Source organism: Trachinotus anak, unplaced genomic scaffold (assembly GCF_046630095.1).
Source record: "Trachinotus anak isolate AG129_WGS33_773 ecotype Australia unplaced genomic scaffold, CSIRO_AGI_Tana_v1 ptg000012l, whole genome shotgun sequence".
Lineage (NCBI taxonomy): Eukaryota > Metazoa > Chordata > Actinopteri > Carangiformes > Carangidae > Trachinotus > Trachinotus anak.
This window is the reverse complement of record NW_027273863.1, coordinates 4,887,181-4,905,018: the sequence shown is the minus strand read 5'-3', so window position 1 is coordinate 4,905,018 and position 17,838 is coordinate 4,887,181. Positions and strand designations below refer to the sequence as shown.

At 40.1% G+C, this 17,838-nt stretch overlaps 1 protein-coding gene across 2 annotated transcripts; it reads left to right on the top strand.

Annotated features, from left to right (window-relative positions):
• The first annotated feature begins 1,587 nt into the window (after nucleotides 1-1,587).
• Nucleotides 1,588-17,254, top strand: crispld1b (cysteine-rich secretory protein LCCL domain containing 1b). Of its 2 annotated transcripts, none has more exons than XM_071492197.1 (15): nucleotides 1,588-1,895; nucleotides 2,663-2,945; nucleotides 8,251-8,369; nucleotides 9,637-9,769; nucleotides 10,096-10,211; nucleotides 10,509-10,609; nucleotides 11,253-11,420; nucleotides 11,531-11,591; nucleotides 11,853-11,919; nucleotides 12,418-12,548; nucleotides 12,695-12,738; nucleotides 12,841-12,913; nucleotides 13,423-13,492; nucleotides 14,453-14,586; nucleotides 14,821-17,254. In XM_071492197.1, the coding sequence occupies exons 2-15, from the start codon at nucleotides 2,679-2,681 to the stop codon at nucleotides 14,870-14,872; spliced, it is 1,536 nt and encodes a 511-aa protein (XP_071348298.1). In that variant the 5' UTR covers nucleotides 1,588-1,895; nucleotides 2,663-2,678; the 3' UTR covers nucleotides 14,873-17,254. The 2 variants fall into 2 exon arrangements, with proteins under 2 accessions (XP_071348298.1, XP_071348297.1); XM_071492196.1 differs by having other exon boundaries at nucleotides 1,589-1,895; nucleotides 2,635-2,945.
• Nucleotides 17,255-17,838: the final 584 nt, after the last annotated feature.

Sequence of the window (17,838 nt, the reverse complement as noted above, 5' to 3'; positions counted from 1 at the left end):
ATAAAATAAGATGTAAAAACTGAGGAGGTCAGAGAGGGGCATCCGCTGGCCCATCACCCCTGCAGACTGTCAGTCACCAGGCTGAACCAGGAGCACTTCTAATACCTTTTATGCAGCCATAGTGTTTACATTTACTAAGGTGTTGTTTACAGAATATTATGCTTCTTTTTTGAATGAAACAAGTTATATTTGTAGACTTTTTTCAGTTACTGGGAATTCACACATTTTTACAATGAGTAGAAACAACTTAGTAGAATTAGAGCTGAAATAATGTTGCTGAATTAATTAGTTAATCATTTGTGCTACATTTTATTGTATGAAAAGTGCTACACAAATAAAGTATGATTGATTGATTGAAACCATAGTTTCTGTCTGATGCTGTAGCATCCTGCTGTAGGTATTTATGCCAAAGTATATATAAAGTATTATATACTTTTAGTCTTGATAAATCTTCAGCTCTCCATTAACTTCAGCCTTGTAAGGAAGAGGTGTGAACTGAGGGGTTTCATGATCATTTGAGGTAAATTATTGGACTTTGGCTTTTCTGGTTGAAATGTGCCATCTATGTTGCAGGCCATGCTATAAAACCTAAATCTGAGTGATATACAGTATCCTGTTTATTATGACTTCACTCGTGGCCTTTTGTACGGAAGTTTCATTGCTGCTTTTTAGCTTTTATCTGCTGCGTTTTATATATTTTATATATTTCCATTCATTTTGCCCTTTTTACCTCAATGGCAATTTAAAAGAAAATATCTGATTTGTTCTGATGCACAGTCAGAAAAGAGCACATAGAGGAAGCAGAGAGAGAGAGAGAGAACATGCACACACACACACACACACACACATCCAACCCACAACCTTTCACAACTGCTCCAGTGTATGCAAAGGCAGATGAATCAGTGCTTTGTGGTCGTGTCGCAGGGGAATACTGGCCACCCTGATGGCTGCTGCTGCTGCTGCTGCTGCCGTTCTCATACACTGTAATGAAAAACCTGACGTGAGCTCAGATCAAGTTCAGTCCTCAAGAACAGGAAGACACCACTCACACCCACAGATGCTCATGAATGGGATGTTTGATGCATTTGCGAGAGTGCAAATCATGATAATATAATGGCTGCTTTTCTACTGTTTGTGCAAAGCATATTGTACACATATGTAGAACATGCAGTGTAGAGTGATACTGTAACAAATGACTGTACTTGAGCTGAATGAAAGCAAAGTAAATGTCATAATTGCAAATTCATTTTAATCCATTTTCATGCACATATGGTCTCACAGCTCCTTGGACAGTCACACTAAACAGACTTTCACGCTGTGGCCTATTTTAAGGCACCAACACCTAACTGTGACCGTGTCTTCCTGTCAAACAAAAAACATGGAAACAGCAGGAGAGTGCAGTATTGGTACCAGGAGTGGGCTGCTCTCATAACAGCCACAAGTTTACCTTCACGTCACTTCTTGGTGCGATCAGGTGCCTCCTCGAATAGATCAGCCCTGGAGTGCCAACATATCCCTGCCGGCCTGTGCGTGTGTTGCTGTGGGTGGGGGTGCAGTTGGGGGGGGGGGGGGGGGGGTGTAGAGGCGTGGTCCGCCGCGTTGCGCGTTGCTAAGCGTAAATTTGGCATATAAGCGCAAAATGAGCAGCAGTCCCACGCACACAGCTGCGCACTGCGGGACCTGAGGAATTCAACAGGTACCTATAGACATTTCTGAGCTCTTCCAGCGCGGATGTACAGTCTGACAGAGAGCCGACCGCCTGCACTCATTATGTGTGATAGATGGAATGAATTAAACTGACTGGAAAGTTATCGCTCTGCATTAATCTCAAGAAGTTTTGGCATCTGGAATATTGCACCTGGGAGATATTTTGACCACTTCGGCGAAATCTAAAGGTAAACTTGCCCTACACTTTATCATGTCTGTCAGAAGAGTGTGTGTGTGTGTGTGAGTGTGTGTGAGTGTGGTACTCACAAGCGAGTTTATAGCAGCTTTTTTCCATCTTTTGTTTTATGGTGCCACTAAAATATTTTACAGTTTGTCTGTTGTATAACTTTTCCCACAGTTTCAGGGTAAAAACAATCACTTAAGTATGTTATTTCTTGAGGGGCATCATTAAGGATAAAATATCAAGTTCGTGTTTTTTTTTAATTAAAATGCTGCAAGCCTCCCTGCAGTGCATATTATTACGCAGTACAGTAACTTACGCATGCGCACTAAATCTCACGCTCTGCAACATAACGTGTGAAAACTGAGTTTACACTAGTCCTACTGTGTGTGGTGATGCAGTGACCTGCAGATGCACTCGGACTGCTCAAAGCTGTTAGACTTACTGTTTGAAGTGAAGTCCACCATAGTTACAGCATTATGAAACAGAGAGGATAGATTCAAGCTGCCTTCTTAAAGATGATCTAATGCATGTAAGCTTGCTCAGAAGGGAGAAGATTAATATGCACTCTGATGTAACTGTTAATGTTTAGTTGGGATTTGCTGATTCCATGTTTTCTTTGATGAAAAGAGCCACAAAAAGATGCGTGCAGTTCTCCAATGCAGCAAGCCAACAGTCTGAAGTAAAAGCAGGAATTCAAAAACTTGAGGTACTTTTACTCAACATGCATCCTCTCTGTTTTGCAGACAACAAAAAGTATTCTTCATCCTGCAGCAGTATATTCCCCGTCATGAAGAGTGCTCTTCCTTTCCTGGGCTGGGTTAGAGCAGCGAGCTTGTTCCTTTGCTTGACCCAGACCGTCCTGGCCATGGTCCTCACCAACTCCACACGTCTTGAGTCCATCCTGGACAAGTACAGGGACAAGGATGATGAGTGGTGGAGAGCAAAGCCGAGAGGGAAGAGGGCCATCAGCGAGGGAGACATGCACCTCATTCTGGACCTGCACAACAAGCTGCGTGGTCAGGTCCACCCTCCTGCCTCCAATATGGAGTACATGGTAAGTGCAGAGGACACAGCTGGTTCACAGGAATACAACTTATCATTCAAAAGAATTCATCCCTATCTACATTTCTGTTATTTTAATATATAAACAGTATCAGTGTTGGTTACAAGGCTGAACACTGGGTCAGAAATAAAGAAGATTCCTGGAGAGATAAACTAATGCAAAAATCAGTTCATTGACCGTTCGCTAAACCTCATCCAATCATACTTTAGCAATTGTAAGGCAGACCTATCAGACCAGGCTTCTCAAAATGCTCAAGCAGTGTTTGTGAGGCTCTAGGAAAAGCAACACTCTGCATGTTAAGTTTTGAGAGTGATTTTTTTAGTGTTTTCAAAATCAAAAACACACAAGCAAAAATGTAAGGTATGGACTAAAAAGTGGGTTTTTTGCTCTCATGGTTAACTACAACTGTTAGCACATCCGACTAACTTACTAGCTTACTACAGTAGTAACCCAGCGTTGCTTCCAAAGCCAAAGAGCACATCACTAACTAATTCATTTATATCAGTTTGTGGACTAAAACAAAAAAGTACTGTTCACAACTAGCACGATTTTAAATTACCATCACTTTCCTGGTCTCTATTGGACTCAAGGAAGTTTGCACACCAACATTACCTAATATGGCGTTACATTTGCCAAACACATTGGTTAGTCCACATCCTAAAACCCTAAAAGTATGTAATCCTAGCATCCACGCACAGGGCTGTCACAACAATATTATTACATTTTCCTGTATCATGTAGGACTGCAATACAAGAACAATATGCCGTTTCTCTGTTTCCGTGATTTTTACATGATGAGGATGCTAACTTTTTGCCTGGAACCTTTTGCCTTTGAGCACAATATCATTAATGTAGCCACCAAGTGTATATTTAAGAACCTTTACAGGGTTTTTGTTTAAAATTTGTCATCTTAAAACGTAAGAATTAAATTGGAGACAGGGCTTCTCACCAAATAATACAGCCAACGTTAGCGTAACCAGCTACCCATCAGACAAAAACCCAACAGTCAAAATTTTATCAGACAAAATCGATGGTGACCACCTAAAACTGGAGAGAGCCATCGTATGAATATGAAGTGGTAAGTTGATAACTGGTGTTATCAACTGCATATGGGTTGTGCAATAACACATAGCTAAATAGTAGGGGAAGGACTGTATACAAAGATGGATGACATGACAGCTCCCTAAAAGTGAAGTCAAAACGTCTTGATCGGCCTCTACTGGATGGCTGCAGTATAGATCATAAACCCCGCCCCCTCCATGAAGTTGGATGGGAAATGGGCCAAACTAACAAATCAAAGTATAAGTGAAATACATATTTTTTCCAAACATGGTTTCTGTCATTTTAGGTGGTTCTTATCACGCTGATGTACGTTCAAGTGTTCATATATCAGATACGTTTGATTTTAACTTTAACTTTGATACTATAATACAGGAGTGTAATGTCATGATTGACAGCCGTGATTATCGCAAGTCGCTCCACTCCCTCATCACAACTGTGCTCCAAATTACATCATTTTTTGGTTTCATTTTTGTACAGTGGGAAGAAGTAGAGATGGGTCATCCATCTTTATACAGCCATTGGTAAAGGGTCAGGGTATAGTACATGGTCAGCAAATATAAACAAAAATAAGCTGTGATGAATGATTTGGATCAGTGTCCTTTGACTGTCAACAGTCTTTCTGAGAGCAAAGCACTTTTGTGTATCTCTGTCAACTAAAGACAGCAGAGTGGGGAAGACAGAGAACGAGATCTGCAAACCAAAGCCATCGTCTGGCGAGCTCCTGTACCTCCTTGCCTGGCCTCGCTGACCCTGGCCCAGATCCAGCTTTCACCCCCACAGTGTTGTCCTGCCCTCTACCTCAACCATCCTGCCCTCCCTCCCTTCCTGCCCAGCGTCTCCTTACTATATCACTCCATTTCTCCTGCTGAATCTTTTTCTCTCTCTCTCTTTTCGCCCTCTTTCTCTTCAGCCTCACAGAATTTCCCTCAGGCTTTTCCTCACCCTCCTCCACTTTCACTCTCTCCTTTCTCCTCCTCTCTCCCCATCCATCGCAGCTCACTCAAACCCTGGCCCAAGTCCATGTTATCTTTTATTTGATCCTCCACGCATCTCATTTTGGGTGCCATAGTGGTGAATCTATTTCAAACATGTCAAGCCCTGTCGTTTGAAGTGCGGGGCACAGTAGTGTAAATGTATGTTATGTACACTAATCCAGTGTTTCTTTAGCAAGGGATACTATTACTGATGATAATGATGTGGTAAGGCATGGGGACTGATGAGGGCCAAGTATTTGGTTTTCAGATTGCAGGATCTGGAGGCCAAAGGGGCTGCACTTTACTGCTGCTCTCTGATTCCTTGATTTCATACAAAGGCCATTCAGCAAATGCCTGTAGAGCACTGTTGCGTCCGTTAATCTAGAGCACGTCATTTCTTGCCCAGCAGACCTTCCTGAGAAACACAGACTTGTTTAAAAGCTCCCATAATCACAACCACTTTCTATACCTTATTGAATATGAATTACAAGGTTTCTTTGAACCATTTTGCATACTTTGAATTACGAAAACAATGGCCTCTTGTTTTCTTCTTCAATATTTGCCTTTGAAAATTACGACCTTGAGTGCATGTCCTAAACCTACTCCTGTACAAATGCACATCTTGTACTTACCTCTGTGGCAGAGGTGGTCCTGGCAGATGGCTGGAGACAGGTCTGTATTTTGGGAACTTAATGCTCTTTGGAATGCAAAAGGAGACTGGTCGTTGTTACTGTGACCTCTCTTCAAAGGCTGGTGGGCAGTCCATCTTTCCCTCTGCTGGATAATTGAGGGTGAAGAATAACAAGAACATGAGGAGAATAATGAGCTGGCAGAGATCATTAGTGTCCGCTGTAGACTGTTTCCAGTGTTTGTGCTGAACGAATGAAAAAGGGGAGCATGAGCGTTCCTGCATACTTTCTCACCTCCGCTCACCTGTTATCTGTTGTGTAAAGTGGAGGTGCTCGTCGAATTGTCAGTTTCGGAAAGTTACAGAAATTGTCAGAGACAGCTCCCTCTAGTTTCAATATCAGAAAAGATCATCAACCACTTAAGCAAACTGAATCCTTAAACAAAGGAGGGGATTGAAGATAAGAGGGGTAAAAGAAGCTGTGGCTTTTGGGACAAGACAAAAGATGAACTGCAGTGCCAAGTCACATCTTTTACACCATAGACTGTGTGTAAAAATGGACGTAGACTCTGGATCTGAATAGTGAAGCCAATGTGGAAGAGCCTTAAACCTGCATTCTATCTAATGACCATCAGGGGGCGACTCCACTGGTTGCAAGAAGTCAGATTGTATTGAAGCCTATGGGAAAATGGCCCAACTTCTCACTTGATTTGTTACCTCAGTAAATGTTTTCCTAATGAGTTTATGGTCTCAATCTCTAGTTTTAAGTCTTCTTCAATACAACATGATGTTCATTTTTTAAATTATGGTCCCATTTAGAGGAAAACAGACGATAAAACAGGGTACGCATTAGGGCGGGGCTATTGTGTGATTGACAGACTATACCACACACAACAACCTGCCTGATAATCAGGATAGAGGACAGAGTAGTTTAGATCCACCCCTCACACCCTTCTTGCCCAAATATGCTTTCTACAGAAAAATCAAGATGGTGGTGGTCAAATTACAAACTGGAGGCTTCAAAATGGCAGTTCACAAACCAGTGGATGACATTAAGGTTGGATGCCAGTTGTTTCACACCCAACTATCCCCCATGATGTCTTTCCTACGGCCTATGTTCAGGCCCCTTGCATTATTTTAATTCAGCGCTGTATTTGGTCTGAACGCCCAGTAAAAGTGACGTCACTCTTATTTCCTGCAAATGTTCACTCCATTTCCTAATCGCTTCAACTAAAACCAACACAACAGATGAGATCAAACATGTTTTGGTTGTTTAGAGTTTTTCGATGACTGGCACTGTCATTTTTCTGGTGAGGACAGTTTCCTTTTTCTCTCAACTGACGGCACTTGACATAACGAACAGAACTTGCTCAACCCCTTGGAGAAGCATGCTTTCTTTCAACTGAGGACAAACAAACATAGAATAATCAAATGTGGAAAATTCCCCCAAACAGCTATTGTACAATGTAATGATCGTGGAAAAATGCAGTATCACATGGCAGTGCCTCAGTGTTTGTATCTCAATCACAGCTGGGTTGTGGCCGAACTAAAGAGTCAAAATATCCCCTCTCCAACCAGGCCTGAGGAGTAAGCAGCTCCACAGTGAGTGGGAAACAGTGTAACACTAACACAGTGTGTTGGCCTTACCAAGCATATGGAACACATTATGGTGGTCAATCAGAGCAGTTACAACGCCACACTCGAGCATTATCCTATTAGTTTTGACGTGTGATAGCCGTAATGCAACTAAACAGTATGCCAACAGCAGAGCACACTGCACCTATTCTTCTGCCTCCCCAACAGTTAATTAACTTTGCTGAAACATTTGAATTGCTCAGCCTTATACCTACGTTTCTGCTTTGTTCCAAACAAAGAGGTATGTGAATAGTTTTCAGGTATTTCGACTTTAATTTAGTTTCAAGTGGGTCAAGTTTCTGCAGTAAAGATGGCATCAAGCCCCCAAACAGAGACTCTCTGTTTTGGTAGTTTTTTTTCTTCTCTAAGCTTTTTTTTTCTCTTGCTTGTTTTATGAGACCAAAACTTACTGGAAACAAGCTATCAAACAACCACATAGAATAGTAGCACAAAGCTGCAAGTTGCTGTGGTGGTGGTGATACCTAGCTTCACTCTCATGTACGTGTCTGTGTGTAAGAGAGTGAGTGAGTGTGTGTGTGTTTAATAGGAGAGGCCTAGTTTTGACTACACTGTGTTAAATTTGAGAGGCATGCACACAACCACAGCACTTTAAAGTAAAGAGCAGGTTCATCTTTCAGGTTCACTTTGCCTCAAGTATGTTTCAGATTAGTTGCAATGGAATTCATGGTAGTTTAGTTTCTTCAAAGAGAATGATGAGATATCTGAAAAAAAAAATGCAATGAGTAGTAATTAAAGCCACAACTATGGTAAGTGGCCACTTAAATCAGGAAGGTGATGCAGAGTGGAGTTTCAGGTCTGCAGGTCTGCAAACATCTGTCGCACACAAAGCTGCTCCGGACTCAGAGACTCTAACGAAGAGATCTAGAAAAACAAACATTCAGAGCTTCCTGAGCCAAATAACTTTTTAACCAAGACCCTGTGCGTTGTTCTTTATGTGTGTGTGTGTGTGTGTGTGTGTGTGTGTGTGTGTTCCCCAGGTATGGGATTATGAGTTAGAGAGGAGCGCAGAGCACTGGGCACATACCTGCCGATGGGAACATGGACCGAGCCACATGTTGACACAAATAGGCCAAAACCTTGGAGCGCACTGGGGCAGGTGTGTATGTATAAATATTACAGGAGTGGAGTGTGTTAATTAAATTGTAATATATTTCTATGAAATATGTTTTCATCTGAGACCATTTTTCCACTACAATATTTGTTTAAATGTAACAGTTTGTGAACATTTAAAGTTGTAATATAAAGCAGAGGTTATTTTCAATGTTCAGACCAACTCTCCTGTTCTCTCCAATAAATTACTAATAGATCAGAGACTGGGTTGCAATACAACATCTCCTACTTAAACAGACCAGTCTGATGTGTGTAGTGTTGTATGGGGTTTACTTGGTAGTAGTCTGATATTATTACACAATTTAATAAAGGTATGTCCTGCATAATATTAAATACATAATTCCGATGGCTGCAGGGATTTAATGAATGATGGAGGAGTCAGTTTTGCAAAGCAGCTGTTTGCAATGTAAGAGTCATTGCAGACTGATTTACTGACAGTCCTGCTTTAAAACACAATAAACCTTTTGTTTAATGCCATTTCAAATGCCTCTGCTGGCTGGGGAGTGATTACTTAAAATGGTTTATATTCGACATTGCTGAGCATTTGCTCCATGTTTTTTAGTTTGCTCTCGTTGATAAAATCACCAAAGTGGCAGCAGATTGACGTTGTGCCAGGAACAGATGTGGTTCTGAGACGTCTATTCTCAGTTCCAAGTCTAAGACACATTTTCCGCTAAAACACCAACAAGTCACTTTGTGCTGCCTCATTTGAATGAACCTCCCACAGGTTTACACCTGTGCACCATGTACTCTGTGCTTGGCACCAAGATATTGCACAGATGCACAAAGGAAGTTTCAAGGTCAAGAAATTAATAAAACTGTGCTGATTCATTGGTCAGTGCTCTGCCCCGAAAATAGGGCACTGTGTTTCTGATTTAGAGCCAAACAATTTTCATTTCAGTGACTGAACAGACCATTTCTTTGAACTGTGTGGGTGTGTACTGTTTATGATCCATTAATGAAATGCTCCATCTCACTGTTGTGTTGCACCTGTTAGGGCGTGACACTTTACCCCTTCATGACATTAGCACATGATCTCTGCTGACTTCACAAACAGTGACTGCCTTATAACTGCGCCTTGCACTTTGTGACAGTTTAACTCCTTGTATGAAGAAATCAACCAACAAATTAGATGTGACCGCACTGATATGTCACGACATATCTTCAGGATATGTTTTATCTCATGTTTTCTGGTGACATAATTCAAACATTTATAGATATGCAGTTGAACAACACCTTCCCTGTTACTTTAGGGACCGTCCCCCAACCTACCATGTCCAGGCCTGGTATGATGAGGTGAGATACTACAGCTATCCCTACTCCCAGGAGTGTAACCCACACTGTCCATTCAGATGTTCAGGACCCGTATGCACTCACTACACTCAGGTAAAAGGGCTTCTATGTTTACAGGTCTTTAGGTGTAGAAAACTTGGGATAATTTTCACATTTTCTGATCTGGAGAGAGAGCTGCGGTGCATAAATGAACTTTGACCTTTTACCCAAACATTTTCTCTCTCAAAAATTACAAGTATGTGTATTTCTGTTTTTTACTTATGTTACTGTGAGAGCCACATAACAAAAACCTGTAAAATCATGGTGTGCACAGATAGTTAACACTAACATTTGATGACCATTGCCTGTTCAAAATTCAGTACCACCAGATGTGAGAGGACAGCTGGATGCTTTACTTTGTTTATGTATTTGAATTTCAGTTGGTGTGGGCTACTAGTAATCGTATTGGGTGTGCCATCAATGTGTGTTACAACATGAACGTGTGGGGAATGATCTGGGCCAAAGCTGTCTATCTGGTCTGCAACTACTCTCCTCCGTAAGTCAACAAGATGTGACACCACTCCCTCAATCAGCAGGTGTTAAATGTAGTTCTCTCATGGTCAGTCACTTTTTTACTTGAATAACAGCAGCTGTTGTGTTTAAAAAAGACAAACTTAAACAATAAGAAGATACTATCAATAATTAAGATCAATCAACAAAAAGGCACATGCATACATCAGGATTTGTGTGAAAAACACAAGGGATGGACAGTGTCAATGTATGGAAATGGTCGGACTTTAAAGTTCTGCCCTCTGGAGCTCTGTGACAAACTCCATGTTGTGATTATTCTCAGGGGGAACTGGTGGGGTCATGCTCCATATAAATATGGAGCGCCCTGCTCTGCCTGCCCAGCCAGCTACGCAGGAGGCTGCAGGGACAACCTCTGCTACAAAGGTGAGTTTGGGTCAAACTTGACCAATTTACCATAGTTTGCACCTTAACAAAATTGTCAGAGATAGTTGTAGTTTTAGCCTACATCCACACCACTATGTTTTAATTTTAAAACGTATCTCTTTTGCTATGTTTTTGCCTGCTACCCACGTACTCAAGCCCCAAAAATGGAGACTCTTGGAAACGCTGCTTGTTCTGTTTTAGTTTGAAAACAGGATTGCATTGTTGTCTGGATTGGCAAAAATGGAGACCATTGGAAATGATGGCGTAGACATCCCCCGTCGCTCCTGATAGGGTCTTATCAGCCTTTATTGCTACAACTGTCTTTGTTTTTCCTTGTTTATAGTATTTTGTGCAACTAATCAACTACAGAGTAAACAATATGCTTCCTGTTTACACCAGCTCGTGCATGCCAGTTGTGCACGAATGATCATGTATGTATGTGTTTTCAGGTGTGATAGTATGGAGATGGAGATCACTTCTGATACGGAGCTAAAATGCTCACGTGGACACAGATTTAAAACAAAAACAAAGTTTTAAAATGAAAAGGTAGTAGTGTGGACGTAGCCTTAATTAAAGAGAATGGGTTGCCCTGTTGTGATTTCATAAAGTTTTGGTCCAGCTAACATTGTATCAATACTTTCAGATGGGGGTGTGGACAGACGTCCTCCTCCTGAGATTGAGGAGTCCAACTACATTGAACCTGAACCCGAACCTGTGAGGGACAGAGAGCCCCAACCCAGAGCCCCGTCACCAGATCCCTCACCCAATGACAACCTGGACAGAAACCAGGTTGTCAGCACAGAGCAGATGTGTAAGAGTACTCCCATGTATACCGCATCTCTGACTGGGATGATGAAGAATGTGTAACATTATCAGCAATATTACAACAAGTTTGTTAAAAGCTCCTTTTTGTTATTTTAGGCCAGCAGGTCGAGTGTGAGACCAAACTGAGGGATAAGTGCAAGGGAACAACCTGTAACAGGTAATCAACGACACTCCAACTGATGAACATCAAATGATAGATGAAAATTATTATACAGTGTATGCGAGTATTATTTGTTGTACCTTGCTTACCATAAGAAAATACATGGGAATGAGGTTAGTTCAGATAGCACCAGAGAATTTATCATTTCCAAATAAAACATTATATGAATAAAGTTTTTGGTACAACATAATGTGCTTCTATTACAAGCAAAGCACCAGTGTCAAAATGTTGTCGCCTCACTGTTGTTCCTGTCTGTAGATATGAGTGTCCACCTGGCTGCCTTGACAGCCCTGGAAAAGTAGTTGGGACTGGACATTATGACATGGTAAAGGATCACTAACCACACCTCTGCATTAACTGTATTATACGTTACTGTATATAGGACAGTGACAGAATGTGAATATATGCTGAATAAGAATATATGCTTTTAAGGTATACTCCAGCTAGACAACTCAGGTCCTCCGAGACTGTCCTTCTAGTTGTTCCTAGAGTGAACATGGAGAGGTACCACGCTGCAGTTATGCTCCTTGCTCTGTGCAACAGCCTGCCACAGGACCTGAGGATGGCACAATCTCTACTTTGTTTGAAAATAAATCTAAATACTTTTTTTAGCTTAGCCTTCTCTTGAACCTGTTTACTTATTCATTTATTTTGTCTATATACTCATCTATCTCTAATTGATTTTACTGCTTTTCATTATTGTTGAGCATCTTGTGTTAAATAAAGTTTGATTTGATTTGATTTGATTACACAAGAGTAACCACTGATAATTCATGTTTTTTAAGTTACACCTTCCTGTACATTGTGTTTGTCTTTACTGCAGCAATCCAGTGTGTGTGCAGCTGCGCTACACTCTGGTGTTATTGACAACGATGGAGGATGGCTGGATGTGACCAGACTGGGCAGAAAACAGCAATTCACCAAATCATACAAGAATGGTATTCAATCAGCTGGGTATGAATCATTCTCTGTATTCAGTTTTTATTAAAAAGTGTTAAGTTAATACAGTCTGGATGTACAGTACATTGACTCCCTTTTTGGTGGATGGAACTAATGATGCGCATGAGTAAAGCTTCACGCAGTTTTCTTTGATTTCACAGGAAAAACAGAAGTGCAAATTCCTTCAAAGTAGAGTCGGTGCCCGGTAAGATGCAGACAATCACTTCTTACTATAAAGACACAGACGCAATGTTAACCATGTACAGAAACACTGTAGGGTCATTTTGCTGTGTCGTTCTTCTCCCAGTCAAGGCAGTAAGATGTGATACCACCGTGGCTCTTTTCTGCCCCTTCAAGAAACCTGTGCGACACTGTCCCAGGTGATGTTCTGCTTTAAGTTTATTAATGTAGAACAGCTGGAGCTGTTTCATCATTTTTTCATTCCATTGTTTGAATTAATCCACAACAGGCTGAGCCAATGACTCGCAGATTACTTATCTGGCCCATGTGACCCTCCAAATTAAAAGGGTCTTATATCAAGTCAGCAAAGATACCATTAGCTACCCTGCTAACCTTTCAACATAATCGATTTGCATTTTCAGATTTTCAGATTTTATATCTATACAAAGGTAATTAGTTGACAAAGGTAATTTGTTATTTACAGTCCAACAGCCTGTATAGTTTTAACTTAACCAGTAAGATTGTTTTGGCCTCCAGGCAGCTCTGCAATAAAGACACATTTGCAAAGCAGAAAGATAGGCATTTATAAAATCTTTATATACAAGAAAATCTAATTTGAATAATATTCTACAAACCCAGCATATTTTAGTTTCAGTGTCTGCTCTGACAATATTTTATGACCTGCCCTGAGCTCTGTTTTATCCCACAGGTTGTATTGTCCCAGGAACTGTTTGCGTGACAGTCAAGCCCGAGTCATTGGGACAAAGTATTACTCAGACGTGAGTTCCTGCATCATTGTCATAAACTGATCATTACAGGTCGAGACACAGATGTAATTAGCAACATTAATGATGGCTTGATACTCACGGAGGCCATTCCATCAGTGCTGCATGTCAAAGCAACTTGAGACTTTGGGCTGTGAAACCTGAATGAAATCCAGCTTAAATTGATGTTATCAGTTACTATACATTCATGTTTTTCTTGTTATGATAGTATAAATACCTGCTGTGAAAAACACTAGTGGCCTAGTAATTCTCTTTCACAGCACATTTTGACTTGTGAGTGCTGGAAAACCACAGGCGTAACTAATAACATGAATTCTGGCTCTGTCTCATACCAGTGAGCCAGCATGGATAATACCAGGGTCCTGGAACCTGGATTGTGGCCTTTATTTAGATTATTTACACCTTTGTCCTTTCGTTTCAGAATGTTTGCTGTGAGCAGGTCTATTACTGCTTAAAGGAGCTACTTGTTAGTTTCACTGACCAGTCTAGAAGAAACACTGCGAGTTCAGCATCAAACTTCATGCCTTTCACTTACCAACAGCTGGCCCCAGAGATGGGAAGCAACACCAATGTTAACTTGTCTCTACCACGTATTTTCTTCTACTGAAGTTAGCATGCTAACCAGCTAGCCCTGGCCGGGCTCCTCACTTTCCAATAACGACTCACTGTAGCCTCAATCAGCTGGGTATTATAACCTCTTGTCTTGTTAACACAACAATGGCTGAAGCTCTCGTCAAGCAACAATCACAACCATCTGCTCCCAGCAAGAAACCACATTCAGCGGCAGAGAAAACTTTAAAAAAATTATGTTTTCAAACAGTAATGGTACAATTATAATGACACACTTATAACATTCCATTGTCAAGAAGGCATCCTCTTCTCTATTTATTATGTCACCACAAGTTTTTTTTAATTTTACAACACCATGTTAACATGTTGACCTGTTTCATCCAGAAATCCAGTATCTGCAGAGCGGCCATTCACGCTGGAGTGATCCCGAATGAGTCTGGAGGTTACCTGGATGTGATGCCGATGGACAAAAGGAAGCAGTACAGTGGCAGTTACCAGAATGGCATCACCTCAGAGAGGTACATATATGCAGTTATATATTGAGAGTAATTGTGTGTGTATTAAATTTGGCTATTTCATCATTTTTACCAGATATGAAAAGTTAAATTGAAGTTTCTATCTGTGATTAATGGAAGGCAGAATTTTAGTGATTTGGTGTTTAGGTCATATTGAAATAAGTCTTCAGGTATAATATGTAAGAATAACCCTACATGAACCACGTCTCTCTTCTCTGCTCGCTCTTCTTCTTCCAGCCTAGTGAGCCCAACAGGAGGAAAAGCCTTCAGGGTATTTGCCGTCATCTGAAAAACCGCTCTCAAAGGGCAGACTACCATCAAACATGGCCACTTGACATCCAGCAAACCCACTCATTATCATCTTACAATCTGTAATTACATTCATTCCTACAGTAAATAATTCAGCTTTTCAGTGTAACATGACTTTTATTAAGGCTTCCCTTTGAAGTTTGGTCATGACTCCAAGAATAGCTCAGCAGAGGATTTTTGGTGAATGATGATCTTGGATGTCTGTTGCCTTACGTCTGTCTATAGCTGACCATAATAATCACATTGGGCTACCTTGCTGACAGGATATCATGACATCATGTTTTCTAACACTTAAACTTGAATATACCATACGCCACCAGATTTAGCACCACTCCAGCTGCCTCCCATAATTTCATATTGTGAAGGTTGTACGGAGGGCCAAACCAGACCGAAAGTCAAATTTCAAATAAGTTATTAATGTTTGATGAATACCTATAGGTCAGAATTGAATAAATAAATCAATTAATATAAATACATTCATCTCAATTTATTTAATATATATTCTGCTTTCACCTCAGCAATCAGCATTTTTTTGCCCTTACAACAAGCAGCATTTCTTTTTCCGTCTGCAGGATTGATCATTGTAGTTTAATAGGATTCTTTTTATGTATGTGGCACAATTTATTTTACCTTCAATATGGAAAACAATTTATTTTCCCGTGAGGCTTCAAAGTGTCCCATATCCGTGATTGGCCATTTAAATTATTTATTTACACATTAAATCTGATGGCAATTTTCCATTTAATTTGTTCAGGATTATTTGAGACAGTTTTTAAAACTAATGCTATTGCATTATACAGAATAAAAAAAAATACAGCAATAAAACTGAACAACCACTGTAATTAACATTAATTGGAATTAATTGTATTAATTATTTTATTTATTAAAATAGCAAAAGCCAACTGAATTGCATTGAGCCTACAGTTGTGGGTCTGCTCTGCCTGGTTGTTATTCTTCACCGCTATCCTTCTGCAGGCTTCAGTTTGGCACATTTCGACGACAGTGGTACGTGGTATCAGCAGGAGCCGAGTCGAGTGAAGTTTACGTTTTTGTGGTAGAGGTTTGTAGAACTGAACAGTCTCAGCAGAGAGCTGAGGCTCTGAGCAGGCTGTGTGCATTTCTCTGTGGACTGAGGCTTTGATACTTTCACAGTATTAATAGAGAACCTAGACCTGCTTTATCATCAAAAAAGACATGGAAATCTCACTTTATAAAATATGGAACCTTTGAAGTTACCTTCATATGGCCAGTCAATGTGGTAACTGTTGGTGAACGTCAATGTTGGGCTTGACTATTTCCTGGAAGTATATACCAGTTTAAAACTAATTTGTAACGAACTCACAAACATACCAGTAGAAACTATTCTGTCATTTTAACCAGCACTGCTCAGAAGTACCATTAGGCTACTACTGTTGTAATAAGCAGACACAGTAATGATTGTAGCTTAAGTTAGAGTAGATAAACGCGATCTTCAATTTCTTACACTTCTTCCTTTCTGTTTATGGTTTTGAAAAATATTTTGGGAAGACAAGCCTAGTTTCAAAAGTACAACTGGACAGTGACTGACCAGGGGAGGTGTTTAGTGCGAGGTCAGTTCCTGGGGAAACATTATTCTGGTCTGCCCACTCACATAAAGCTGTGTAGCTGTGTGTCAGGAATGTGGGTGTGTTTAATGTCCTGGTAGTTTGTGTATAGTTAATTAAGTCAGGCTTTTGTGCTTGTGCATACTTTTTAGATTAGATTCTGAAATAAATCAGGTCATTCACACAGGGAGAAGTATTTTAGTTTATGTATTTAATTCCTGTTAAGTCTGGTTTGAGCCTCCCTGTATCCTCCCTTTTCATCACATTGGTAATATACAGCATAGCAACAATGAAGGCAGTGAAATACAGACTGTATATTTATGTACATAATAATTTTGTAAATAATGCTGAACACTATGCATGTATATGAAATGTTTGCTACTGTTGCCTTTTTCATTTATATTTTTAACATATTAACAGCCACACAAATTGAAACAAGCAAATAATAGAAGGTGGTGAAACAGCTTCTGCATGCAAAACATATTTTTAGCACTCAAGAATTAAAATTAATAAAGGACAAATTCCACAATTATTTCATTATATTCATGTTTGTAAATATTGTGTATGTAACATATTGTTTTATTTTATGCTGCATTTTCCAGCTTTTGTTTATAGGATTATATAAATGGACCCTGGCTGGCCAGGAAGGTGCATGGCAAAATCATAATTAAAATACTTGAGATAAAATTAAAATGTTTTTATTTTATTTGTTTGCTATGTCTTATTGTATTAAAGAGTCTGTGTCATAAAATCAATAAACTATATTCTCCTGCTCATGATCAATGTCTCAGAAAACACCAAAGCAAAATTTTGCTAAACCCTGAATTACAGGCTGGACTGCATTAATTACACTTACAGTTTTTGCAGGCATATGGTTGAGGGGTCACACTATTTTAATATCAGTCCCTACAGCTTCCAGTTAGCAACTGGAAGCTGTAGTCAACTGTGGATCCAACTAAAGTGAAGTGAAATTTCTTTATAGAAAGTTGTGGGTGTTTCTAGGAACTGGGGAACAGAGAGGAAGAGAAATCTGCCTGTTACAGGTCCAGGGAGGAGATCTTATCTACCAGTTGGCTTTGCATGCTTAAAGTAAAGGGCAGAAAAGTTGTCAGCTCAGTAAAAACAGTAGAAGTCATTAAAATTTATCAACTGAATTAAACACATACGCTATTCATATCCTGTCAATCCATCATGAGAATTAATGCCCAAAAATAATAACTCTCAGATCAGGAGTGCTGACTTTGGATTCATGAGTCGCATTCTGGGAAAAAATAACTCTTAGCAATTTCCACCTCATATTGTTCGAATCAACATGATGCTTGAAGGCATTACAGCATTTGTATATGTTCCTGTCATTTTTTAT

What these genes read in the sequence shown, in the direction of transcription:
- crispld1b (XM_071492197.1), top strand. Translation starts at nt 2,679, where the DNA reads ATGAAGAGTGCTCTTCCTTTCCTGGGCTGGGTTAGAGCAGCGAGCTTG. An exon ending in CCTCCAATATGGAGTACATG is followed by an intron (nt 2,946 to 8,250) that starts GTAAGTGCAGAG and finishes TGTGTTCCCCAG; the next exon opens with GTATGGGATTATGAGTTAGA. An exon ending in AATGGCATCACCTCAGAGAG is followed by an intron (nt 14,587 to 14,820) that starts GTACATATATGC and finishes TTCTTCTTCCAG; the next exon opens with CCTAGTGAGCCCAACAGGAG.